The 27,089-nt window shown below is 33.6% G+C and overlaps 3 protein-coding genes across 4 annotated transcripts in view; all 3 read right to left on the bottom strand.

Moving 5' to 3' along the window:
* Positions 1 to 9,393, bottom strand: part of LOC144856227 (uncharacterized) — a 30,385-nt gene extending 20,992 nt beyond the window's left edge. Inside the window, exons 1-12 of the mRNA XM_078714178.1 lie at positions 9,330 to 9,393; positions 8,639 to 8,761; positions 6,996 to 7,364; positions 5,651 to 5,773; positions 4,930 to 5,055; positions 2,981 to 3,160; positions 2,463 to 2,636; positions 2,135 to 2,251; positions 1,575 to 1,700; positions 900 to 1,051; positions 572 to 739; positions 6 to 212 (exon numbers count right to left, since the gene is read on the bottom strand). Of these exons, the coding sequence (XP_078570304.1) occupies positions 6 to 212; positions 572 to 739; positions 900 to 1,051; positions 1,575 to 1,700; positions 2,135 to 2,251; positions 2,463 to 2,636; positions 2,981 to 3,160; positions 4,930 to 5,055; positions 5,651 to 5,773; positions 6,996 to 7,364; positions 8,639 to 8,761; positions 9,330 to 9,393 (1,929 nt within the window). The remainder of the gene's footprint in view (positions 1 to 5; positions 213 to 571; positions 740 to 899; positions 1,052 to 1,574; positions 1,701 to 2,134; positions 2,252 to 2,462; positions 2,637 to 2,980; positions 3,161 to 4,929; positions 5,056 to 5,650; positions 5,774 to 6,995; positions 7,365 to 8,638; positions 8,762 to 9,329) is intronic.
* A 2,571-nt stretch (positions 9,394 to 11,964) lies between these two features.
* LOC144855427 (uncharacterized) lies at positions 11,965 to 25,484 on the bottom strand. Of its 2 annotated transcripts, XR_013614810.1 has the most exons (8): positions 25,069 to 25,484; positions 16,792 to 16,962; positions 15,838 to 16,179; positions 14,672 to 14,995; positions 14,133 to 14,297; positions 13,393 to 13,554; positions 12,528 to 12,951; positions 11,965 to 12,476 (listed from the first exon to the last, which is right to left on the bottom strand). XR_013614810.1 is itself a non-coding variant. In XM_078713284.1 (7 exons), the coding sequence occupies exons 1-6, from the start codon at positions 25,142 to 25,144 to the stop codon at positions 13,394 to 13,396; spliced, it is 1,239 nt and encodes a 412-aa protein (XP_078569410.1). In that variant the 5' UTR covers positions 25,145 to 25,484; the 3' UTR covers positions 11,965 to 12,951; position 13,393. The 2 variants fall into 2 exon arrangements, 1 of the variants encoding a protein (XP_078569410.1); XM_078713284.1 differs by having other exon boundaries at positions 11,965 to 12,951.
* A 732-nt stretch (positions 25,485 to 26,216) lies between these two features.
* LOC144856444 (DBH-like monooxygenase protein 1 homolog) overlaps positions 26,217 to 27,089 on the bottom strand; it is a 38,340-nt gene continuing 37,467 nt past the window's right edge. Inside the window, exon 14 of the mRNA XM_078714458.1 lies at positions 26,217 to 26,825. Within this exon, the coding sequence (XP_078570584.1) occupies positions 26,770 to 26,825 (56 nt within the window). The 3' untranslated portion in view covers positions 26,217 to 26,769. The remainder of the gene's footprint in view (positions 26,826 to 27,089) is intronic.

The following is a 27,089-nucleotide window of genomic DNA, read 5'->3' as shown; positions in this document are numbered from 1 at the left end:
CTTACATTATCTTGGTTATCTGCTAGAGGATATTGCGCAACTTTATCCCACGTGACCGTTAACATCCAATTAGCTTCAAATGTAGCGTTATCAGGTAGAGCATTATTTTCACCCATTAACTCCTGTACTCTCATAGAAGCCGCATTAAGGACATCTTGTTGATCGGTATTTCTTCTTACTCGACCAACATCTGACGAAACTGATTCTCTAATCTAAAAGATTACAACCAATATTAAATATTTAATATTTCAAATATCTGGCATTTTTATGGATTCAGAAGGTAAGTTTCCATTAGTCTCCTACACATCTTTAGTTTTGGTTATGTGTATCATAATTATTTTAAGGCCTAAAATATGGACAAATTGTATAAATAGAGTACTGAGAACTCTTAAGCTATTTCTACACTATCAAACTAGTTTGAAAAGAGTATGATGTGTCAAATATAGTAGTGATATGACATCATCATGTCCATATTGAGTACATTACATTTGTTATCACAAAAGTTTGATAGTGTAGACATAGCTTTAGATTATCTTACTGTTTATTAATGTGATTAAAGAATTTTCCAAACCTGATAGAAAACGTTGCCAATAGCTGGATCGACCAAATCGACGTCTGACCAAAATGGAGCGATAATGTGATTTAACGAATCCGATGTTATGCCTTCAACTGGTGGATTAGCGAAACCAAACTTCTCGTCATTTTCATTGATTAGAATTATGACACCGTTTTCAGTAAACTAAGATAATAATGACAAAATATGATAGCAAAAAACGTCACAATTAAGAAAGACTAGGCAATGGTGCTGTAACAGCTTGCTGTGTTCCATCAAGAACTATTCTTAACCTAATGTTTTGCTATCTAATGTAAAAAATAATTTGTCAAGTAACTTTACTTACGTAAAGACTGTAAAAGAATTCACCAAAAAACGGAAACCCGGTCACTGGTTTGATAGTTGGGGAAATAAATTCGGACGATTGTACATCTCCGTTATACACGTCACGTAAATTAATATCGCCTTCATCATATCCCCAAGGGAAGAAATAGATTTCTGAAGAAACAGTAAAAGTTACATTTTAGTAAATCATCTTAAACAAGACAACTAAAAAAGAAAATGAAGAGATACATATGCTATGTTAAATCTAACATGTGAACTCCGCCTTTTTTAGGAGACATAACTATCTTTCTTTTTGTTCTTTCTCTTTGTTGTTTGTTCCTTGTTTTCTTCGTTTATCTTGATGTTAATTTATCAAATTTGTTTTGATGTATTAAAGAATTTGAATATTAATACTATCAAACTAGTTTGACAAAAAAGTGTGATGTGCCCAAATATATATATGACGTCATCGTGTCCATATATGGGCACATCACATTTTGTTGTCACATAAAGTTTCATCTATTTACATGCATGCCGTTCTAATCACTGCATTCAGTACCTTTTTAAAAAGGACTGTTAATAGGCCTAAGCTTATACGAGGTCCACAAATTATACACATTTTACAATTCAATTGCAATGCTGATTAAGAATACAACTATCGAGAGGTATTTTGCATTCAGAATATAGCAATGCTTACCTTGGCAAGTGAGACCGTCTCCAAAGTAGCCCTCATTGCACGTACAGTTAAAACTTCCATCAGTGTTCACACAGGTTGATGTAGTATTACCTGCACATGGGTCATCTTGGTTGCATTCATCAATATCTTAGAAAGGCAATTTAAAAAGTAGGGAAGTTTAATTATTATATTCCTTTAAGCGAACCAGATTATTTCGCTACAAGAGGTGTTTGTATGTGATCTCATACGAGGTGTAAATAATAATCATGTGTACTACTAGGGCATGTTAGCTGTTTGCTGGTCGATTGGTCGATTTAGAAAAACACACTAACAATTAAGCATAATTGCTTGTTATGAAAAATCTAAACTGGCTGTCACAATGGAAGACAGTAAAATATTATAGAAGTTCGAGTATGTCCCTGACTAAGTAAAATCTTCAACAATTTCGGTCACATAAATTGGTTGCAAGACTGTTAGGCTTACACACGTTTATGTAACATATGTGTGGCCTGATTGTTTATCTATGTGAAATTGATTGTATTTGTCACATAAGTATAAATAACATTAACATTTAAGCCTACCGATGCATTGGTTCTCAACTTGTTCATATCCGACAGGACAACTGCATTCATAGCTACCTTCTGTATTGAGACAGGTTGCCAAAACGTCACACGGTGAATCAGCACACTCGTCAATATCTGCATAGAAATTATTTATTTTTGTAAAAGAGAAATAGATCGTTCAATGTCCTGATTGGCATCAGTTACCCATTGAAGTAAGGAACCTTTTTCCTCTGCCATATTTAACTAAGTTTCACTATTGCATGTATCCATACACAGTCGACCTACTTGGAAGGTCCATATCGAGATCAAGCAGTGTTTCCTCGTAATTTCCGCCTAAGTTATTTACCTCGACAAGACCGTGGTATTGCATCCAAGTAAATGCCATTATCACACGTCGTAGACGTAGCATCGGCTGGCAGAAGTTGGTAACCAGCGGTACAACTAAATGATACCAGAGAACCATGAGTAAAGTTACCATCTATGATGATATCGTTTGATAAAACGAGTTCAATACAGTCCTCTGCAAAAGGAAATGTTCTATTTTATTGAATGTGTTATAATTGATAAAAAAAAAAGTGTATGCTCAATACTTTAACAAAATGAAGACGAGCCATTATGATTTTATATTTAACTTTGTATGTTTATTTTATTCTTCAGGAATTCTTAAAGTATAAACTATATGATTTTATCTTGGTTTCAAACAATATCAAGTTCATATTGTGACCAATATTGAAGATATCAATAACTCGAGATTTTATTAAGCTGTTATGGTGTCATCAGATTTTATATCGATTTTATGCAAAATAAAAGGCATGGTCTATTGGCATTTATCTATTTACAAAAGAAATCAAGAGTTATTCTTACCCTGACAAGTCGGGAACTCGTTGAATGTATATCCATTACAAAGTACTTCCGGTTCACCTACAATGGTATACCCTTCTGTACATGTGAAATTAACGTATGAGCCAGACTCGTACAAGCATTGGTTGCCATCACCGGCTATACTGTTCAGTGGCAATAGGTATGCATCGACATTGCATTTGTCTAAAGAAATGGAAAAAAGAAAAACAAACAGTAATTGTTTGATGAATGTTAATAAAGATTAAGTAATGAAATAATGTTTGCATACAGTACATCCCCCACCCCCAACCCACCCACCCATCTATGCATTGATATTAAACCATGGAGGAAAAAATAAATACATTGGATCGACACTGCCAACTATGGCTATGAACTGTTTGTATTACAAGTTTAGATTTGTTTTAAGCAACGTACAAATTGCGCATTAGGCCTAAAGGACAACTCCGGGTGTAAAATTTGAAACGTTATACCTGGCGCTACCTTTCATCGTTTGACGATAATTGACGTAAAAAGTATGAACATCCAAGTCTGTGTACACATATTGATTCTTGAAACAACACGACAATTATGTATTTAGCGCGCGTGGGTTACAAATGTCAGCCATTTTAATACAATAAAATAAAAGTACAGTTGAAATTAGTACATTTTAAGTACTACTAGTACTGTTTAAGTTAGTTTCTGTGCGAATAACTTACTTAATAGAACTCGATTAAAAGTAGGCCTACTTATCAGAGTTTATTAGTTAAGACCAGCAGACAAAACTTGCACTTGATCTTGTCCATCCTAAAATGATCTACTTATCATCACAACGACAATGTGTTATCCTTTTGTTTTATCTTACGTAATCGCTATTGTATTATTGTTGTCACTACTACTGCTTTACCGTTACGTCACCAGTCGGCTAATTGGCTGTTTTTAAACAGGTACTCATCGTTGTTGTTTTTACCGCCGGTCGCGCTCAACATATTCTTCATCCGTTGCTCTTTTTTAGGCCTAGACATGATTGCTCATTTCAGGATCTCTCAATCAGTTCTTCAGTGTAACGTATGTTCCGACTTTGTTAACTAAACGCTTTTACTATCAATAATATGATATAAATTATGAACGCACTTAAAGAATAAGAGAAAATTATATTAATGCATTTGAGATGACGAGCAGACAGATCTTGAACTTGAACTCGTCCATCCGCCATTTTACTTTGATTGGTCTTCCTTATCACGCTTGACAACAATCCTTTTGTTTTCTGTTACGTAATCGCCATTGTATTATCACTGTTACGTCACCAGTTGGCTAATTGGGCCTTTGATTTTACAGGTACAGTACTTATCATTATTGTTTGCACGGTCCGGTTGTACCGCTGATGATCGTGACCGATTTCTCAAAAGTAGCATATTTAGTCGAACCACACATGATCAGGTAAGTTTAGTTTCCTATCTTTAACTTAATAAAATCCTCATAAAACTATACAATTATTTAAATGAATATGATACTATCCCCGGTTACTATACAGTAGTTACGTGAAACACAGCGTTTTTTCGTCAAAGTAGCGACATTTCGTTATTGTACCGTAGTGGACGAACAACAACTTGTTTGTCATAGACGTGTGTTAGGCCTACGGAGCCTACGAATCGCGTAATTATTTTTCCTTTATAGACGTAAGCGTTATGTTAAGCGAAACAGCGATATTTTTTCGTCATAGACGTAAGAACACTAAGAATACGTGCCAACTCTATACCATACTACCTGTATAGGAAGTTGTGCGACTTGTGTTTCGTTACAGACATGACGTTACTATACCGTAGTTAGATGAAACATGCTACGTTTTCGTGTGAGAATGAGAAGAGAGTCGACCGCGAATCCACGAATCAACGATTTGCCAAAGGAGTGATTATTTGTTTGTCTTACCTGCAGTGTCTTGGCCTAAATCATCTAAAAAATATAAGCCTACGTACCAGAACACAGTTGCTGATCCTCGTCTGCGTTATTAGGACAGTCGTTCTCATAGTTGTCACATACATAGCAGTTATAAATACATACAGAAGAGTCCGGACAACGAAATTCTTCAAAACCACACGACCCTAAATAAAATAATATAAAACAATTTGCATATACAACTGAAATATATCGGTTAAAAATAAACAGACAACACGTAGGAAGACATGAGGAGGAGCGGTCTTGAAGCTGACATTATACCTTCTCATCTAAAAACTACACCAGCTGTTAGGCGTTAGGTGATATTTGGTTCTTAGTACAGTAACTAATACTTAATTGTTTTTCCAGTACAGTAGATACAAATTTCTATATTAAAGATGTGTTGTCCCTCTGAAAAAATAATTCTTAAATAATTTTTTTTTGAATATTTTAAGGTCACATAATAGTTGACCAATAATGTAATTTACAGCAACAACTAGTAAAATAGGTTGTTGGTTGAATTTAATCATTTATTTTGTAATTTTTTATAAGTAAAAACATTTTTCTTCATTTTTTGGTTCTACGGAAGTGACTTTATTCAATCTACAAAATAACCTATTTAAATTCTGATTTAATTAATCTTCATTTTTTTACATATTTTTTGTGAGGGGGGCGAGGGGACGAAGACATCTTTAAACTATACACTGTATAATATTATTAAATGAATTAAACAGAAATTAATATGAAAAATATTGCACTTACCACATTTTTCTTCTGATTCGTCTGAAGCATCCACACAATCAGCAATCCCATCACACGTTAGTCCTTCACGAATGCACACACTATCACTACTACAAGTGAAGTACCCTTCATAGCAAAAGTCAGCTAACAAAAGAAATAAACACGTATTTGATAATTCTGCGTCTAGAAATGGATTCTGATTGTATAATCTAATTTATTCATGTGATATTTGTTTAATAAATAAACGCTATACGTTAGCAATTTACAACAATGCAGTGGTAGTTTAAAATGATATACACCTTCAAATTTATATATTTTTATATTGCATAAAAGAATCACTCATTACGTCATACTGTCCTACTTTGAGAAAGGGGTTTAACTACATTTTTTTTTCGAAATTGAGATTTTTGTCTTATTTGACTCTTGGGGGTATACTCTATCACTTGTATTGACCAGTTATCCCAAAATATGTCTTTTATAATAACAATTATCTTATCTACAAACACCTATAGAAATAATTTGACCAAAGATCTCAACTACAGTAAATGACAGTATAATAACAGTATGATGAATATATAATGAGGCAGATTAATGCTCTTAACCGATTTTCCACTAGGCGAATTTGTTCGCGCGAATCGAAAGCGTCATGTTATGCGCATGCGTATTCGAGTTTCTGTCTGCCATACTCCCTTCTTCGACGAATTCTAGTTCCTTTGATTTTTCGCTTTAGCAAAATTTACTAGTTCGAATTGTTTCTACTTTTTGCGAAGCGAAATATGCGCAACCAATCAGAGCTCAGGAAATGAGCTATGACGCTTTCATGAGCACTCATCGAATCGAAAAACTCAGCAACCACGCGAGGAACATGAAAGTCGCAGCTATTCGCTCATGTAGTGGAAAGAGAGTAGGCGATTTTTTTCTATTCGAAACGTTGGATTCGCGCGAACAAATTCGCCTAGTGGAAAATCGGCTTTAGGAGAAAAGCTTTTTTCATATATTTTGTACTTTTTTTTTATTTTTGGCCTTGATCAATTTTGTTTTTACTGACCGGTTTTTAATGTTTGTTTATGGTTAAATAAATTAAATAAAAGCAAACAAAATTTAGTCATATTCATCGGTTTTAGAAAGTTTTTTAGAAAAACGTCTCGTAGCATTTATTCATCAACGAAGGGAGCAGTCGCTTGGAATATTAAGAGAAAAGGGGAATGGAAGAAAGTTGTGTGAACCAAAACATGAATTTCCGACAGTAGGCCTAGACATACGATGTGAGTTATTAGAATGTATTAGTATATAGTTTTCCCAGTCTAAAACTGCCATGGGGCATGACATAATAGCGACCTGATAAGTATATTAACATATAACTTACATCTGATGGCTTCTAGTTCTATATGAAATCCTCTTCCACTAACTGCAGTGCTGGAATCAAACGTAATCCATAAATAACTGTTATCGATTGTTACGTCATCAAATGTTGAGTTACCAGTTGCTCTGATCAACACTGATGTCCAATTGCGAACGTTCTCACCTTCACCGATTGTAACAAAATCTAAACATTCTTCTAAGTTGATGTCAATAAAAGAAATTTTAATTGAGATGCTACGATGACTTCTGTCCCTTGCTTCGACGTACCATGAACAATTTGCGACCGCATTGTACTGATTGGGGTAGTCTGGTGACGTCAGCGTGTATTTTTCGTTGACATTTAACATAATTACCTTCTCACTACAATCGTCATCTATTGAAAAAAGAAGTTAAGCAATACACATAATAATTATAAAATATTTACCGCTAAATTTGAGGGCCCCTTGATTGTCAGCATATGCTGTTTAGGGTCACCCTCACTAAATAAGGTTTAGGCCTAATAAAAAAAAAATAATAAAAACAATTCCTTACACTTCATTTAAAATTTGTTCAAAATGTGAAAATGTGCAATGTTTCTTCTAAAAAATGGTAAAGGTAATGACGAAAATGTAGTATTGGCTATAATTAATGTATTATCTTAAACGAAACGAAAGACAGTGGAAAGTAAACCATTTGTGTATGAGTAACCTGATTGTACACAAGTTAGGTTAATAAAAGTGCGACAACTGTACTATACAAAACGTCACTGGCCGTGTGTAACAGTAATAAGTCTGTCCTTTATATTATTTTTTTCCTGTCCACAATGGCACTGGTGTCCACAATAGAAGTTTACCATTAGCCTATACAGTAAAGACTGTTCATCTGAGATTTTTTTTCCAAAAATAGGGGTTGGACTGACTAGTTGATTCGCCACCCCTGATTTCTATGAAACGCACAGTGCCTCTGTTAGGACATTTCGTGTAGTGTTAGTTTCTTCGTCGCAAAGTTTAGTATAATATAGGCCTACATTATGCATATTAATGTTATTTTAAAAATTATAATTATAAAATATAAAAGTGTTCTGACCTATTTCTGTTGGAGTCGGTTGTGTATTAAAACAATGTTCGTCTTCGTTTTGGGCACAATCATCTACTTCATCGCACACAAATAGTGATGAAATACAAGATTTATCAATGCATTGGAAACTGCAATCGTCTGAAAGCCAAGTATAGGCTGAAGTTAGACATAACATAGGCTAAACTGTCTACCAAAGCGCGCGGATCATTCTACCGCCACTATCCCTCTCCCACCGCCAACACGCAGAAAACAGACCGCTTTTAAGTTTGTTCAATTTAGTACGTGGTTGCCTTTTTACATAGCCAGTGTTATGGCCATTTTTGTTTCTTATACAGTTCAAGATACCAATAACATTATTAACTGCCTCGTGTTGATAATTACTATCAAGCACACCTAATAGTATATGGTACTCGTGGATTTCTTTTTAAAAGTACACACACATCAACTATACCAGTCTGCTTCCAGATTATTTGGCACACATGGCGTGTCATAACTATACTAGGACTCACAGTATATCAAAATCATCTAATTTTGTAAACAAAACTCCCTCATTACATAAAATAAACAAATACTAAATTACTAGTGCTGTACCTGTGACATCTGGACATTCTTCATGTTCATCACTTCCATCGGGACAATCCAGTACTTTGTCACAAACTCGGTTGGTTGGAATAAAACTGTCATCGTCACATGGAAATACGTTACAGCTTGCAACTACAGATGACATACAATACATATATGCAATAGTTAAAATATCTACATTTCATTGACAAGTATTGGTTATATGGCAACATGTTTTTTTAAAGAGAATGTATGAAGGGTGAAATGGAAAGGTCTTAAACAATCATTAACTGAATTTTAGCTTAAGATCAAAGTTAAGGTTAGGCCTATATTTCTCGATCCTCTGCAGACGGAATCCTAGTTTTGGTTTTGTTAGCCACAGACAAAAGTTTGTAGTGCATTATTATAAGATTGTTGGTAAAGATGTTCTAGCCTAAATGACCAAATTGCGAAAAATGTTATAAAAGATGATACCATATAATGGCTTGATTACGGTTAATGACAGAGATAAATGTGTTGACCAAAACTTAAGTGAATAGGCTACGTTCCAAATGGATGTTTCGATTTTCTATTTCAGTTCGTATACGAAATCCTATATACGAAAACGATTACAGAAAAGGTCAACTGAGGCACAAAAATGTGAATACCAACATACAATGGCCTTAATTAAACTGTTCATTATAATAAGCCACAGTAACTCAAAACAAAGGCAAGGTCTTACCTTCCGATTTAACGCTACATGGTATTAACGTTATTATACAAAGTCCAACAATAGTTAAAAACATAGTTCGACTAGATTCTGTGTACATAGAGTTTATGGTGAACTGGTGTGTCTAACTATTTCGAAGGAGCACTAACGTCGCACGTACACCCGAGTTTCATTCACTTCAACAAGAGCTTCAATGAATTCGGAATCACAATAATCGTAAAAGCCCTGTCAGTTTGAATTCATTAACTCCTTGTTTAAGAATATTCTGTTGTCTATACTAGGCTAAAACTCCAATTTTAGATTTGGTTCCTAATAGTATTACTGTACGTTGGTTTCAGTAGAATATGACACCTGTCAACGTTGAATTCACACGATAGCGTTGGTTTCTTAACAACGTCTATTCATATTTGGTGGTGTGTACATTAATCCGGTGCTTGTTTTCCTTTGGGCGTTTACGCTACGTCTGATGGGTTTTGAAAGAGTCGCTGTACTTACGTCCAAAGAGAGTATTATGAATGGTCCAGGAGGTCACAATATACATATACCTATTTTTACTGTTATTTATTCTTATAATAAATACACCGCAGAATATATATGCATAATTAACTAAAGGAACGTGACAGGAATAGAATGCTTTTATCTAAAGGGACCATGTTTAAATTATTCTGCTGCAGTTACTGCAGCAACTAGATTAAATGTACTCTTTAACCCGTTTATTCAATTATCTATCAAGCTTTTATGGGGCAATCTTACTATTATCATTACATACTGTATACTAAAACAAACTAAATGCATACACTAAGAAAAATGTAGGTACTGCAGTAACTGCGGTACAACAGTGTTAATATTGATCTGGGCCTTTGGAGATAAATTAATTTGAACTTCACATGATCTACCAATTAATTTAACATTTTTTTATAATCATCATCAGTATCTTAAATCATTTTATTAAAGTGAAGGTACAGCGAAACAAAATAGCAGTTTTAAAAAGTAGTACTCTACGCGAATGACTGACCACCGTTATTTTATAGATTTGTTGACATTACAAAGACATACACAGCTCAGAAAGTAGACACACTTTCAGATATTAAATGAACCACCATCACTTCCGCTGGTCTACTCCAATTGTATTTATCTTATATTTATTGTTTTATTTTATTTTTTCGAGGTGTAGCATGGAGAGCCGATTCGATAGTGCTTTATAGCACTCAGCAATCCTGATGGTTTTGCAGCTTTGTCATATGTATAATGTTGTTGATTGTACCTGGAAATTGAATGAAATAAAGTAGGCCTACATGCCGTTCTCAGTTTTAACCGTTAAATTGACTTCCGATCTTTAAACCGGCTGGTTTAATAAAATAAAAGCTGCAGGCAAAGACTGTAATTAATTTCTACCTGGATTGACACGTTTCTATAGACAAAATATGTAGGCTTAATAGGACAACGTGAAATTGTCTTACGTAAACTTAACCTTTATAATTTCCTTGGAGTAATTGTTGCTTCAGTGCTTTACAATAATTATCTATTTGTATATATATAATATCACATTCACAACGAAATCCTAGTCTATTTTTGGTAAATGCCAAGGCCAAGGCGAACAAAACTTTTGCTAACGTAAAACCTAATCACCCGTGCATATCGAAGCACGTTGAAAGGTCTAAATGTTTGTGTTAGCGGGCAACAAGTTGAAAACGCGTCACAAAAGACAAGCAAGCGTGACCATATTTCCTGAGATTGTTAAAGATTATCAGTGACAAAGAATGCAGGATGGCTGATGAGAAAGGTGGCAGCAAATGATTACTAATACTTCAAATGTTTGGTTGGACCATGTTTGTTCAAATACGGACCATGTTAAATCGAAGGACCACGTTCGATGAAAGGGCCATGTTCATTCAAATTCGGATTAGGTTCAACCAAAGGGTCATGTTCTTTCTAATAAGGACATGTTCAATTGAAGGACCATGTTATTTCTAAAAAGAACATGTTTGATTATAGCGCAATGTTTGTTTTAATAAGGACCACGTTCTACCAAAAGACCATGTTCTTTCTAATAAATTACTATGTTCAAAAGACTATTTTCGTTCTACTAAGGACATGCTCAATCGAAATTTTTATAATAAGGACCACATTCGACCAAAGGGCCATATAGTTTCTAAATAAAGGCCATATCCAATCTAATAAAGAAGAACAATGTTCTTTCTAACAAGGACATGTTTGATTATAGGGCCATGTTCGTTTTAATAAAGACCACGTTCTATCAAACGGCCATGTTCGTTCTAATAAGGATATGTTCAATCAAAGGAACATGATTTTATAATAAGGACCACGATCATCAAAGGGCCATATGGTTTTTAAATAAGGGTCACATTCAATCTAATAAGGAGGGCCATGTTATTTCTAAAAAAGAACATGTTTGATCATAGGGCCATGTTCGTTCTAATATGTGCTTTCATGGACCATATTCGTTTAAAAAGAACTGCAAGGAGTTCGAAGGATTGTTCCATAACAATTGAAATTTACTTTTATTAAAACAGCATATTTCTGTGAATATTTTCCCCCTTTTTTGTTTCATGTTTTTGCAAAAAAATAAATGAAATTCCTCTATTAACACCTAAAATGATAAACAACATTACACCAAAGAACTATATACATGCATGTGATTTAATGCTGATTAAATAAATAAAACAACACTCTTGATATAGTTAAGTTTTATTTATTCCAGCCACATAATTTTATATTACACCATTGCAAAAAATAAATATATATATTAAACAAACAAATATCAATATCAGCATTTCGCAAACCATGCGCCACCAACGTACATATCGGAGATGAAATAATAGAACTGCTTGTAAAAAGTTATTACACCTCGTTATTTTCTCTCGCTGTTTTTAAAATTTAGAATCAATAAAAACACGTCCAATTCGTTAAAGAAAGAGAGGTAAGAAAGGTAAAGAAAGTATTTCTTCCAATACTTCATTATTTACACCTCAGCTGACCTAAAGTACGTCAGGCTAGGCCATTTTTAAAAGGCGGCGCTCATATTTTGACTGCGGTCCGCGGATCAGAGCAATTACAGACGGCACACACTACATGCTGATTTTCGGTATCGCAATAATATTCCGGCCTGTCGCATGACGGACACATCATTTCAGAATGCTTGCATTGAAGTAGCTGACTGTTGACTTGAACAATTGAATTGAATTTTACAGTCGAATGTAGTCAATAAGCACGTGATACTAAATCAACCAATTAGAACCATTGAAGTCGATTGTAGTCAAATAACCAACAGCACGTGATACTAAATCAACCAATCAAATGGCAACAATATAATAGGTATGTGCGTAAATGATAGTTAAAAGTGATGAACAGATTATTGTTCGTGTTAAGTACATTTTGAAGCGAGGGCGCATGGATACTGAAATGCAAATATTGATAGACAGGCAAGGGAATGTTTATATTCGATGACGCAAGGTTTGTGCATTATTAATTTTAAAAACAACAGAAAGCTATGATCGTACAAATCGGACGAATAGTCAAATAGTCACTCTTGCTTTGATGAATCTCGGTTGAATAGCAGTTACTCATTTTCGATTGTGATCGCATTAACGTTTTGGTAAATTTCGGGGACCATCTGAAAAGACGAAATTACTTAAATAGTGTGTAGAATTTGAGATATTAGTTAGTGCACAACATAGACAGACTATGTAGGCCTACGTGGAAGGGACATGGGGGAATTATCAAGTGATTGTGAAAACAATTCATTAAAACAATGAAAATGAACAGTCTAGATTAGCATTTTATATTTAATTAGGTAGTTATTAGTTATACAAGTACAATTATTGACCTATTGATACAGTATTTATCAATTATTACAGCAACTGTTCACGAATGAGCGATGAAGAAGATGCTGGATGTTTAAGTCTATCTTAAATGTTAGAAGTTATTAAACACTAGGTGGCGCTGTTCGTTTTGTTAATTATTACAAAGGGAATAAGTATACATTTCAATTTAGAAAAAAATCAATTTAAAACTAGGAGTCACCCTTTAATGTACATTAGCGATAACAACATACCTTATTTTGGTGGGCATGGTCCCTGCATTACCACGGTCAACTCCGGATCTTTGCAAGAATCTATTTTTAGTAAACATTCATTTGCATATGTTACGCCATCACTTCCACATACTCGTTTGAATTCTGTCGGGCATGTTCTTTTACATATTGGTCTCTCTGGATCTGTACGTTTGAATACAAAAATGTTGTAATAATAGCTTCTAAACCAAAAACCTAGTATATTTAGTGAGTTAGTCTGTTTGTTGATTATCGTTAGTCTGTTGGTTACTGCTGCCGTAAAGTAAGTCTTTTACATATTGCTCTTAGTGTAGTGTTAATAGCTTGTGTGGTTTACAAGGTTTCAATCATAAACCTTATTTAGTCTGTCAGTCTGTTTGTTGGTTATCGTTAGTTTGTTGGTTACTGGTTCGGTAAGTTGATCGGTTAGCTCTGTCTGTCGGTTGGTTGCTTGGTACTGTATTTTCCATTTGTTTTTATTTGTTTGTTAGTATAGTAGTTTGTATGTTGCTCAATGATGTCTTGGTAACTTATTAAAATAGTTTCGACTAGGTGTGTGGTGGTTTAGTGTTTGGTTTGAAATCTGCTTGGGTTTGTGGTTATGTTGATTAATCACAGTAGCGGTTGCTGAATTGTGGATTTGAGAATTCAGCTAAGAATATAGGAACTTAATATCTGAGACTGAGATATTGTTGACCAACTGGAACAAAAATGTTCATTATTATCATATTACATCAACATACCTTTTACTTTAATTTTTGCTTTACATCGACCACTATACGCCTCAAATAACTTGGCACCGACTTGAGTACAACTAACTGCGCCCAACCAGCAGGATGATGGGTAAGTTTTACCATCACTTCCACAAACGGGTTTGAACACTAGTGGGCAATATTGTGGACAGGTAGCTACAATAAAAAATACACATTACAATCATTCAAATCAAGTCAAGTGAACTATTTTCTCCATTCATTATTTGTATTATAACACACCTAGTGCTGAAATAAACTATAAATAGTTTATAAATGTATCCGTCCATCGTAAATCATTGATGAAAACTAGGCCGGGAAGCTAGGCCAAAAAAGCAGTGCTCAAACTTTGAACGCGGAGTAAAATAGTTATAGACGGCGCGCACTAGTTTGATTTACGGACGAGGATAAGTCAAAACCTCGCGTTGCAAAAATTCTCGAATGACGCGTTGCAAAAATTCTCGAATGACACGTTATTGCGTAAATAACCAATCAAATTGCAAGAACACAATCAGGTGTGTCATAATACTCACTTCTTTCTTCTGCTTGAATACACGGGCCGTCATAAACCACAGTGATGGTTGGATCTCTACGCTTACAGGCGTCTTGTTCCATCTCACACAGGGATGAATACGTCTTGCCATTGGTTGCACAAAATGGCGCCTTGGGCAGGAAAGGCGAACAGTATAATCTGCAGTTGTTTGGTGGTGTTACCAGCTCGGTTGGTGCTGCTGTTGGAACCGTTTGTCCCTTTTCTTCTATATGCATCGTCGTCTGCTGAGCGAATTCAGTTGGTGCTATTGGTATTATATTTTCCGTGATTATATTTGGTTTGATTGTAGTTCTGACCGGTTGTACTGAAAGAATACAGTAACATGTGTTAAGCACAAATTATTATTAAACTTTTTATTTTCACTGGAGACACAGAAATAGATTGGAATAAATGGATTAAAACTAAAGTAAAAATAAATTAAGCCCTCGGAATCTGAGCGAAATACTTGGAAAATGCAGAGAACGATAGAGAGAGCACTGTTTAACACTTATATTGAAGATATAGATAACGCGATATATATTTTTTTCTAAAAATCATTCTAAGTGAAAATTACTTTAAAAAATTACAATTCTGTGGATATCAATGGCTGGATATCAGGATATAGAAATAAAATAAAAATAAAAGCTAAAAGCAAAATCAAAACGATAAAGTAAAACAGTCAGAAATAAATTGCAGAGCTTTAGGGCAGCACTAACACTTCATACGTTTTCTGGAAATCAAAATACATGGTTGGTATAAAGCTATTTGCAAAATAACAACAAACAAGTGTTGCACTATATCTTGCAAGCAGGCGTCGTGTGCGTCGCTGCTTCCGTTCGTTTTTTTTCGTGCGCAAAAATTTGCCACGTAATTTAATTTGCAAATACTTGCAAAAAAGTAACGATACAGGGATAATACCGCAAATGCAGAACCTTTATTGAGCTTGGACTTGCACGTACCAAAAAGTATTCCCATGATAACGTACTTGATTTGTGAGTATCGGTGCCTTTTTAGCACTTTAGTGGTTTAATTCCAGGGAGTATGTTTAATAGTATGTACTTATTATAGAAGACGGCATTGAAGTTATCAAAATCGTAGTATGACATTCTTGGAGAATTGGTTCATAGATGTAGAATAGTGTAATGAAATAATGTGGGTAATACTCACTGTTATGTCGACGTCTTTTATTTGTCTTTGATTTTCTGTGTCGTGTTTCAACACTGTCAGTATCATATCTTCGTTGATCTTCTAAATCTTCTAACGAAGAACTACTGGAATTTTTTCTTCTGTTAATCCTGTTCTTTCTTTTTCTCTGTCGTTTCCTTTCATTTCCTTTATTTCGTTCTTTCTTAAAATGTGGTTCGGTAATTACATTTGAAGGTATTCTGTTTGGTATTGCATAATTATTATCAAATTTTACGAGGATTTTTGGCCAGACGTCTTCTTCACTATCACTGTCATCTCGATTCGTCTGGTAAGGTTTATAAACTTCGTATGTATAATGAATTACTATTAGAAATTTTAAAAGGAAATATTATTTTCATAATTAATTTATAAACTTGGATGTACTAATTGAATATTAAAATGAAAATTTCTGTATAAATCTACTCTATAATTATGTTTATTACGCCATACGATAGAGGGTGCTGTACATGATCAAGTAATCATCTGGCGTCTGTGTATTTAGAAGTAGAAATTAAGTAAGTAAGTAATCTAGCATGTATGAATAGGGACTGTGTTAATGTTTTCACGTTATAAATATTTGTCTGACGACGAAGATATATTTATACTCATCTGGCGCTATACATCGTTTGGTTTTCTGATCCGATTGCTATAATATAGCAATCAGATCAGGAAACACACTTTCTTTTCCACGAAACGACATTTTGTTTAAGAATGAAAATTCGTATTAGCAAAGATAAAATGTAATCGGTTTAAAATATATATACTTATAATATGAGTAATACCATTGAACGTGTCGTGTACAGTATTGCATCTCGTAAGTATACGTGGTTACGAGTATACTTATTCTGAATAAAAGCCTAGCGCATGCGCGAATCAGCGAATAAACAATGTGGATATTTTTCACAATTTTTACAAACAATTAATAGGCCTACTCACCATCGTCTGCGGGACCACAGGCCCCATCATGTGTTTTGCGTAAATTTCTTTGCTTCTTACAAGATTTTCTTAGAAGTTTACATTCATTTGTGTATGTTCTCCCGTCTGATCCACATACTTCTCCGGAATTTAAACGTCTCGGACATTTTCTGATAATGCGATTACAACGTTCTAAATAAAACAAAAATAATAACAAAACTCTAATATGCTTAATAACAAGAAAACAACTGACGAGAAATGTTGTACTGTCACAGAATAAATTTCTCGTCAGGAAATGATGGAAAACGTTGTAAAAGTGGTGGGAAAATAATCTAAATACAGCGACGATGACAGAAATACCGTGTATTAAAAGTATTTAATACAGCGAGACTCGTTTATAGATGACTTGCGAGAGTCAGTTAGACTCTATCTAGTGACAGATGCAGAATCGGATGTATAATGATAAAGACATTAATAAAAATGTAATCCGATGGGAAACTATTTTTAATGAAAGGATGAAATGATGGAAATTATGTTTATACAGCAGGAGGACGATATGAATGAAAATAAATAATAATGATTTATAGATGACAATTTCGAAACAAGTAATAATGACGATAATGACACATTTTGGATTTTTTTAAAAAATATATCTGTAAGATGTTTATTGCTATTACACTAGGCCTTTACCTGCTGATAAATAAAAATGTATACATGTGTTTTACATACACTTTGTGACTATATCACATTAAAGATGGCTTATATTCTGTGAACTGTAAACTCATATTGCAACCCTTATGTAAACTATTGATTCGGCTTGCATTTTTAATGGCCTATAAAGTGGCTTTAGCGGTCTTACATATAGGTGATGATTTATCATAATTGGTAAGTTCTGCTATAAAATGAATTACCATCATATAGAATGTTTTTCAACAGACCGAACGTGCATTATAAACAAATTTGAATTATGTTAGCCAAGATTTAAACTATAAAGGTAAAACAATAAAATATCTGTTCTTTCAGTAGATTTGAGATGAAACGTTGTAAACATTAAGTTATAGGATTTCGAAAACACAATATTCATTCATTAAAAATTACTTGAGCCTCGGGATATCGTGTTTAAATATTTGAATAATCCGCACAAACATGTGTTTAATGCCGTTGGAAGCTTTACCGTAAGCTGAAAAGTAATGCCTCTACCTAGAGGCCAATAGGTGAAGTCTGACGCATTCTACCGCAATAATGCTTTCGGGTAATTCTCAATTGAGTCATTGTGTATAAGAGCTACTACACCTCAGACAGCCACCACAAATTATGCGCAATTTCATGCTTCATCTATTCAGAAAAAAAAGAATGTATCTTCTTAAAAGGTTCTCAAAATTAAAAACATTGTAAACATTTTCCATAGCGTACAGTCAGTTTCCTTTTCTCCGACTCGTTAAATGAATATTCAATGAAAATAGAACCATTCAACCAACATTTATACGCCCTTCATGCTTCATCTATTCAGAAAAAAAAGGGATGTTTTTTCTTTAAGGTTCCCAAAATTAAAGACATTGTGAACATTTTCCATAGCGTACAGTTCGTTTATTTTTCTCCGATTAATTAAATGAATATCTACTCTCCATAAAATAGACCAAAATAAAAGACTACCATGCAGGTATATTTAGGCCTATTTTCTTACTACTCAATAACCTTTATAGTTAAAGATTTCTTAAAACTACCATACCACCACCCTAGCTTCCAATCCCTAAAATTCGACTACTTTTATCACATTCTCTCATACCTAATAAGGGCGCTTCCTCCAAATATAATCCTTCAAATTAACGGCCAATCCAACATCTCTCAACAGACTTCTCGGCTTGTTACAAACTAAAGATGTATTATGATTAATAGAGTCCCAAATATACCGCTCAAAACTCATCAAGTATCGCCTATAAACACCCTCTAAAATGCTATTTAACATACTTAAAAACAAATTTATCTTAAAATATGAATCTAATCCCTTTCTTTGGAGTAAAGAATCACTAAAATATTTAATAACTCTAAGCAAGGGATTATATTTTAATGTTACAATTTATAATTTGTTATTACCAGAAACCAATGTGCAGTAATTAACTGCTGGATGAGATTACATGAAGTAGACATATTAATTACAACAGCGCATCCTAAATATTTAAATGTGTTATTGTTAATTTGAATTTCATTTTTTGCTTCATTTTTTTATGGTACGGTAATTTAAAGAGAACTTTAGTGCTGTTCAGTCTAAGACAACATTTTCTTTAAAACTCTGTAATTCTTCAATTGTTTTGAAAATTGAGTGGAGTTGTGGGTTGGTGGTTATTATGCTTGCAAGTCCTGTCATATTTCAGGATTTTTTCTCATGACAATTTACAAATCCACTCCCAAAGACTTGTAATAATAAGTCTTTGTTTATGTAGAGCATCTTGCGTAGGCATATGTTTGTCTTGTGAACGGATTGCCACCTTTGAGAAGGATAGTGGATGAATTCAGTTGTGGTTATCCTTTGCAATTTGTCAAGATTTATAAATAAACTTAAAATAAAAATAAATAAAAAAATGTCCCTATAATGATGAATACAAACATGTCATTATTGAACTGGTGCTAGTCTGCTGTGTCACAATTGCTAATGAATCATAGTAATAAAATATATTGTATAACACCACATGAACAAGAAGGATGGTTGTCTAGAGACAAAATTCACATTGGTAATGATAGTATTAACAAGATTTACTATGTGTAATTCAATCAACAGTAGGACAAAGAACCTATTATTCAACCATAACTAGATTTACTAAACCAGGGTATTCCAGACGCCACAGTATACGTTGTGATGAAAGCACGGCTTGCAAACAAATAAACATTGTAGGCGTAACTTGCACCTACAGAATAGCGTAGTAATAAACTTAAAATAGACTAACCAAAAAAAAACACTGTTCCTTTTTGTTTGCTATAAGAAAAGATAGTTTTTAAAGAACGTAAACACATTCTTCAAGCTAACCTAGATATTACTACGTCACCTATAAACACCCACTTAAAATATTGTACTTATAATAATAATTATGCGCACAAATAAATTTAGGTCAATGCACTTAGATCGAGTTGTTTCGTTTTCGTTATTTATGAAAAGATCGCCTCAAAGTGGAAACATATATTATTGTAAACAAGTAAGGTAGGCGGATAGTTTAAATACAATTTTTACTTAAAATAGGTTCACCACTGATTTTCAGAGAATAATATAATTTCTTTTCTAGGGCACACACAAAAGAAAATGTATATAAAAATACCAAAACATGGTACAATATTTAACAACATTCTACAAAAAAAAAACAAGAAATGAAAGAATATTTTTGTTATTTTGTAGTTATTTATTTTATATGATCTTACGTTCTTTTCTAAAGTGTTTTGATTTGGGGGAGAGAGGAGGAGGAATGGGGGGGGGGGGGGGTGGTGAAGAGAAAGTTTTAGTTGGAGGAAAAAATGTAATTTAGTAATATTAGTTTGGTTGCTCTTATTAATGTATTTATTGTTCAATTTTTAAGGAATGAATTTTTTTTTTAGCCCCTCCCATGATGCATTATATATTTTAAAGTTTACCACGGTTATGATGGCTTATTTTGGATAAGAAATAAAAGAAAGATCGGTTCAAAAGTTGATAAACTCTTCAAATCGTAAAATACAATATGACTATTAAGTTTAATTGAGTCTATCAAACATGGAATTTTTACAAAGTACCGGCAGACGTTAAAAATAAACCTTTATTCAAAATAATGTGTGAGAATTGCAAAATATTAAGAACAATGCACTCATTCTTTAAAATGAGTTCAATTTATCAACATGGTAATTCCAGATGACATAATGCACAGGTACGTCTTGACGTCATGTGCTAAAAATAAACTCCCAAATACTGTATATAACTTTGTATATACTGAATAGTTTTTACTTATCTTTGTTATGGAAAAAATAAAACGTCATTCAAAAAAAATAGGTTAGTTTCCATCAGTATTTTTCTGTGCTATTATAGTTTCGTCACTGAAAATAGTATTTGATATTTGTCATTATTGATAGAGTACTTTTTAAAAGTTCACCAATTGAACAGTTTTATTGAATGTTTTAACTTAAGGAATGGTCGTGGGCGATTCTTTTATATTTTATTCTTTTATTATTTTTATATTATTGCATAACAATGACTGTCTAAAATAACAGTATTTTTTTTCTTTAAAAAAGAGCAAAGCAAGTATTATTTGGATCGTGAAAATATTATATACATTAACAAGTAGCAACGATCCATATACGAATCTAAAAATAGCATTTCAAGTTTTTAATTTAAGAAGAAATTGTAATCTGAATCGTGCAATTAGATCTATTCTCTGTAATTATTAGGTAGTTAAAGTGATCGGCCTAATTGGGAAACGGACAATTGGATATTTATTATTACTATTAACTTCAGTAATAGCTAAACCACCTTGGTTAAATCGCCAGTTTCAGGAGAAAGAGTAAAACAGTTTACGCTCGCGTACAAAAATGCTGACACGGCTGCGATATTTCTTTTCGTACATAAGTTGGGGACCCCTCAAAAACGTCACAAAATAAACATGAATATTCATTAGTCATATCCATAAGGTGTGACGTAAGAATTCGCTAATGCAAACTCGAGCCGTCTGTGTAGTCGAGTCGATTAGACTATGGACTTTACATACACATCCCTTGAGCAACTTCTTTTACTTTATAGTGAGATTATTTAGAGGGTTAGGTTTAGCTATATTTAGAAAGTAGTTTGGCTATCTTTCATATAAGGGGTCCCAAACTTATGTACGAAAAAAATATCGCGACCCGGCTACTATACCTACAAAAGGCTGCCGCGGTGTATTGTACCGAGTAAGATTCACTCTTCCCTGGTTGTCCACGATTAATTTAATAGCAAGCAAAATATTTCATTAATAGATGGGCTAAACGACAAGAAGCATGGTATGGGATAAATGAAACATTTATTGAAATACCCTAAGTTAAAGTTCCGAATTATTAACCTAATAATCATGTTTTATTGATTCTCTCTTGACTTTTATTACACTATTTAGTATGTCTATTCTATAAATTATTTCTTTCTCCGTATTCAGACACTCCAGCAACTGCGAAATGATATATTTAGAATGAGTGTACGTGTTTGCAATTAAAATGAGTAAATTTAGCATAACTCACAACACATAGTATAATGTCGTTATAAATTATCGTCTGACAGGTACGCGATGAATTTGACGGTTATGATGGTAAAGCGCAGTGATATATTCAAAAGCATTAATGCGACTTAGTTAATGAGATAGCATTATTAATGTGTCTGCATACTCGAATTTAATCAGCAGAGGAACTTAAAGGTACTGCTGCACGTTTGTATAGCCTATGATATATATTATAACACACGTGAGTGTATCCTTGTCGTTTGATTGGGTAATATCGTATCACGTTGCGTGTATTATTTTGTTATATTGCATGGTAAAGTTCTATTTAATGGTTCTATTACACGTTTGTATATCCTATATTAAAATTATTACACACCTGAGTGTATCCTTGTCGTTTGATTGGGTAATATCGTATCACGCTGCGTGTATTATTTTGTTATATTGCATGGTAAAGTTCTATTCAATGGTTCTATTACATGGAGGGGTTTGTTTGTGGAACGCGAGGCTGGTGAATGTTTTATTTGTTTTTGTATTATATTTTGTTATATTGCACGGTAAATTCGGGTCACGTTACGTGTGTTATTTTGTTATATTGCACGGTAAAATTCTATTCTATGGTTCTATTACACGGAGGTTTTTTTTATGGAACCCGAGGCTGGTGAATGTTTTGTTTGTTTGCCTTATTATATTACCAGACACACAAGATTATTTAACGTCTCAAATGATGTGTGATTACGGCTAAATTCAATTATTTTTGTCGATATCTCAATTTGAATATTTGGATCAAACATTTAATACTAGTAATTACAATCGGAAGTGTGGGTAAATTATACGAAAGGACAAACCCAATATACCGCACTATACGCATGACGGCTTACATATAACCACATGTTTGTAGATATAGACTATAGTTACTTTCTTTATTTATTTAATCGTTAGGCTCAATATTATAATGATACAGGATTTATCAATAATACATTGACCGCTGTTTGATATGATTGTGTTACCGTTGTAGGGATAATCAGTGACCTCTTTATAACCTGTATAAATAAACAAATAATAGTATATGTACAGTAGGCCACCGATGTACGCAAACATAAATATGAAGGATTAGTGTTAGTGTATCTATGTTATTTCTTTCTGTTTTACTTACTTTTTGTTTAATTCATGTGTAGGCTCCATTGACATACACTCACTGATTCCCACAACATTTACCTTTTTCCAGTAATTGTCTTTATATAATATATAAAGCAAACTACTAAAAAAAGGCTCGAAAGCTTTGCTAATTTTTCTTGCTGTTTTACTTTATCGTTTTGATTTAGCTTTTTGCTTATTTTATATCTCCATTGAGATCTAGCCACTGATACCCACAGTAATGTCATTTATCAGTAATTTGCCTCTGGATTTATATTATATAAAAAATATAAAATCATAAATGAATTACGTGAATGCCTTGATATTAAGACAACACTAGATTCGAGTACTAGTATTTAATGTCTATGTAGGGCCTAGGCCTTCCAGAATTGCTCTATATTTGCGTACCTCGCATATTAGGCCTAATATACTATGCACAGGAAACAGTCATGGCCAATTATAGCACATTAGATAAATTAATATTTATAAACATGCACATCATACATAATAATGTCCTTGCCTCTTAAGTCAAGTCGCAACTTAATAGCTTAGGGTGTGGCAATTTTAAAAATAATTCCAATATTTATCCGAAGCGAGAATTTATACCATGGTCATTGATTTTTTCGTAAACATGTTATTGCGTATCGTACTATGCTACACCAATATTTACATAACACTCGAAATTCTCGAGTGTTTTGATGTGAAGTTCGAGGACTAAAGTCATTTTCTAGTATAACACTTTATCTACATTCTGAAATATAATTCTGACCGCGCACCCCACATAATTACTTTCCTCGAAAAATAATAGTAATAAAATAAATATTTGTCGTTATTACTTATTATCGATTTGTTTTAAAGAATTTTACATGTTTGTCAGCATAAATTAATTTTACTCTGATCACATCACATGAGGGCATCACTAAATACGATTTCATCTGTACCGCAGGCCTACCGTACTGCAGAAATACTAAAATAATACAGTACACGTTTAAGTTCTACGTATTAATTAAGTAAATATTTATTGCTATTTAATTAGCGTTGATTGGCCAGAAGACAGTCTATACGATCTTCTTATCATTGAGCCCGGTATTCTCAATGCATTAAGGATACTTAGCCCTAAGTCGTGAGAAGGATAAACATTAAGATAGTCATCTATAAGACACATCCTCTCGGCTTCCCGGAGACATGCGAATTATAGGCCTATAGCAGTTCTACATATTATCTATTAACAGCAGCCTAAACGGAACCATGAAAATTCATAATTTAATCTTAATAGTTATGCTTATTTTGTTGGTTGTCATTTTTATAGTCCTAACATTAAGTCCATACCCGTACACAAAACGAGAGGATTTTGAGTTCATGAAACAATTTCTCTCCATAAATTGGAATCAATAGTATCAATAAAACTCATCCTGGTTAGCGACAGGTCGCATGTTCGAATCTTTCCGAACAGGCCACTGCAAATTGTAGGTCTACGTGTTGGGAAGTTGAAAGCTTCTTTTTTAAGTGGGGTTGAGGGGTAATTATTAATTATAATTATGATTAATTTTCGAGAATTAAAAATTAAAAGTATATTAATTTAAGACTTAAGGCCAATTAATTTACACAGACGAACGGAAATGGTAAGCGGAAAACAAAAATATAGAATCTATGTTATTTCTATCTTTACCATTTACACAAAACGCGGACGGGCGCTTGAGCGGAAAGGATGCAGATTGTACGTGGGACAAGCACGAGTTTTCCCGCTTACCGTTACCACTCACCCGTGTAAATTGGCTTACGCATATTCCAACACGAGTACAGTGCAACCCCGTCACCTCCTCATCGGATGGGGTCACACCCGTCCCTGGATCGCCTTGAAGAAGTTGGCCATATTCCAGAATCATGTTTCATTAAGCCCTATTACTCCTATTTATACATCAATTATCTAGCTATCCGATGCGGTAAAAATACAAACATTACTTACCTATGCTAGGTGCCATTTCAACTGTACCAAAAGTAACAATTAACATTATCACTTTTATGTAATTTACGATATCCATTTTTAGACGATGAAAAATTGTAAATGAGACGTTTGATCCGAATAGCTGTTGCTACTGTCTGCTTTCCAGAATGTGAATGAGCGAAGTTCAAACAGACTATAACTATCCAAGCAGAACCGGTGACCGTGTCGATAATGAACTTCATCGTCATGATAGTCTGCTACACATACTACGCTAAAAACACCAATTAGGACACAGTTTGGAGCTTCCCGTCCTATGGATGAGTGGCTAACATGCCGGTGTGACGAATGGCCACTATTTTAAATTAAAACTTGCTGCAATAGAATGTTGTTTACTCGAGTAGCAATCAATGTAACAATTACAGTTCGATGAAACGTTGTAATTAAGATAACATAGACATACCTCCTTGGCCATCTTTAGATTTTACTGTCGACAAGGATAGGTTCAATGGTTACTATACCGTTTACAAGTGGTCACTCTAGACATGCAAATTAGATGACATAATGAAATATTTTGCTACGGATGGATTGGTATTGATCACAATACATTAATTGGCAATTTAGTATAATAAATGAAATGATATACTGCTTTTTGCTAATAAATTATTTCCCAACATAGAATTTACATCAGAAACCTGGGGGTAATGGGGTATAAACATTACCAGAAAGTGGCTTAGGGGTGCAATGAAGTATCACATTGAATGGTAGGACTATTTTGACTATGTTAAAACTACATTTGGTGGGGGGGGTCTGGGGTCATGACCGGAATTTGTACTGAAAGGGACATGGTACCGGCTGAGGGAAAGGTATTTTGTCTAGTTGCATAATAAGCGAAACATTCCGTTGCCAGTCAGATAAAATATGCCATAATTGGTTTTATAAAAATTTTTCAAGTGAATAGATTGTAAATAAATGTGGTATGCATATTTTTTAAAACGGTAGTTTTTATTCCATCATTGTTAGAAAATGTCAGTTCACTAAAGTCCAAAGTTAGAGAAACAATAGAGATCGCATACCTATGGTCTAATTATAGGTCCATGCTAACAACATTGCAATATCACCAACCACTACAATTTTACATCATAGAGGGTGCTATATAATGATAATGTGACAGTTATCAGACATAACTAGGTATCCTATGTGCGAATTTAGGTGTAGAATAAAGTGAATTACGAGTTTGTTTTTATGCGAAAAGTTGTGGCAAATATTTATTATCGTAATGATAATCCTACAAAATACAAATTCGAAGGTGACTTTAAACATGAAAAAATTGTTACTGAATTAGTATAATGTAATGTACTAACTAAAATCAACTATACTAACGATAAGTAACTATACAATGAATTTTTTATATTCGTGCAATGGTACAGGTAATTTCATTTGGTTCTATTTTCGCTTCAGAAAAATTTAACCTTTTATCGTTCACCTCCAATTATTTTTACCATTGGTCAAGGTATTGAAAAAAGCAAGTATAAAATATTGAATGCTTAATATTAGTGCAATAGTACAAATAATTTCATTCGGTGAAGGATTCTATTTTTACTCGGATTCGCCTCGTGAAAATATAATCTTTCATCGTTCACTTCATGAAATAATTTTTACCATTCCACTCATAACCATTATTTGTACTATCTAACATTAGCCTATTAGGTTGAACACAGTCATTTATACAAATGCTAAAATAGCTAATATAAAGACAGTAAACAAAGATCCCTTTGGACCTGTGGATCCTTTTGAACTTGGGGAACTAGAACACTGGTCTTCTTCAACAATTTCATCCTGGATATCAATCAAATTGTCCAAACTTTCCGACGCCATGTAACCATTTTTGCCCTAAAAGAAAATCGTACTTTAATGCACTGATAAAAAACAAATTGTGCCTAAATGGCTCTTTTAGTTGATCATTTAAGATCAGTTAGGATTTTATGACCAAATGTGACTTTGGGAGAGATTTTTTGTTTCCTATTTTACATTATTATACTAGC

This window comes from Antedon bifida, chromosome 11 (genome assembly GCF_963402885.1).
Source record: "Antedon bifida chromosome 11, ecAntBifi1.1, whole genome shotgun sequence".
NCBI lineage: Eukaryota > Metazoa > Echinodermata > Crinoidea > Comatulida > Antedonidae > Antedon > Antedon bifida.
Note: the sequence above shows the minus strand (reverse complement) of the source record. Positions and strands in the feature narration are given on the sequence as shown.

Coding starts and splice junctions, on each gene's coding strand:
- LOC144855427 (XM_078713284.1), bottom strand. CDS start 25,144: ATGGATATCGTAAATTACATAAAAGTGATAATGTTAATTGTTACTTTT. Junction 16,963..25,068: donor TGAAATGGCACCTAGCATAG/GTAAGTAATGTT, acceptor TGTTTTATTTAG/AACGTTGTAATCGCATTATC. Junction 14,996..15,837: donor TAAAAGACGTCGACATAACA/GTGAGTATTACC, acceptor GTATTCTTTCAG/TACAACCGGTCAGAACTACA.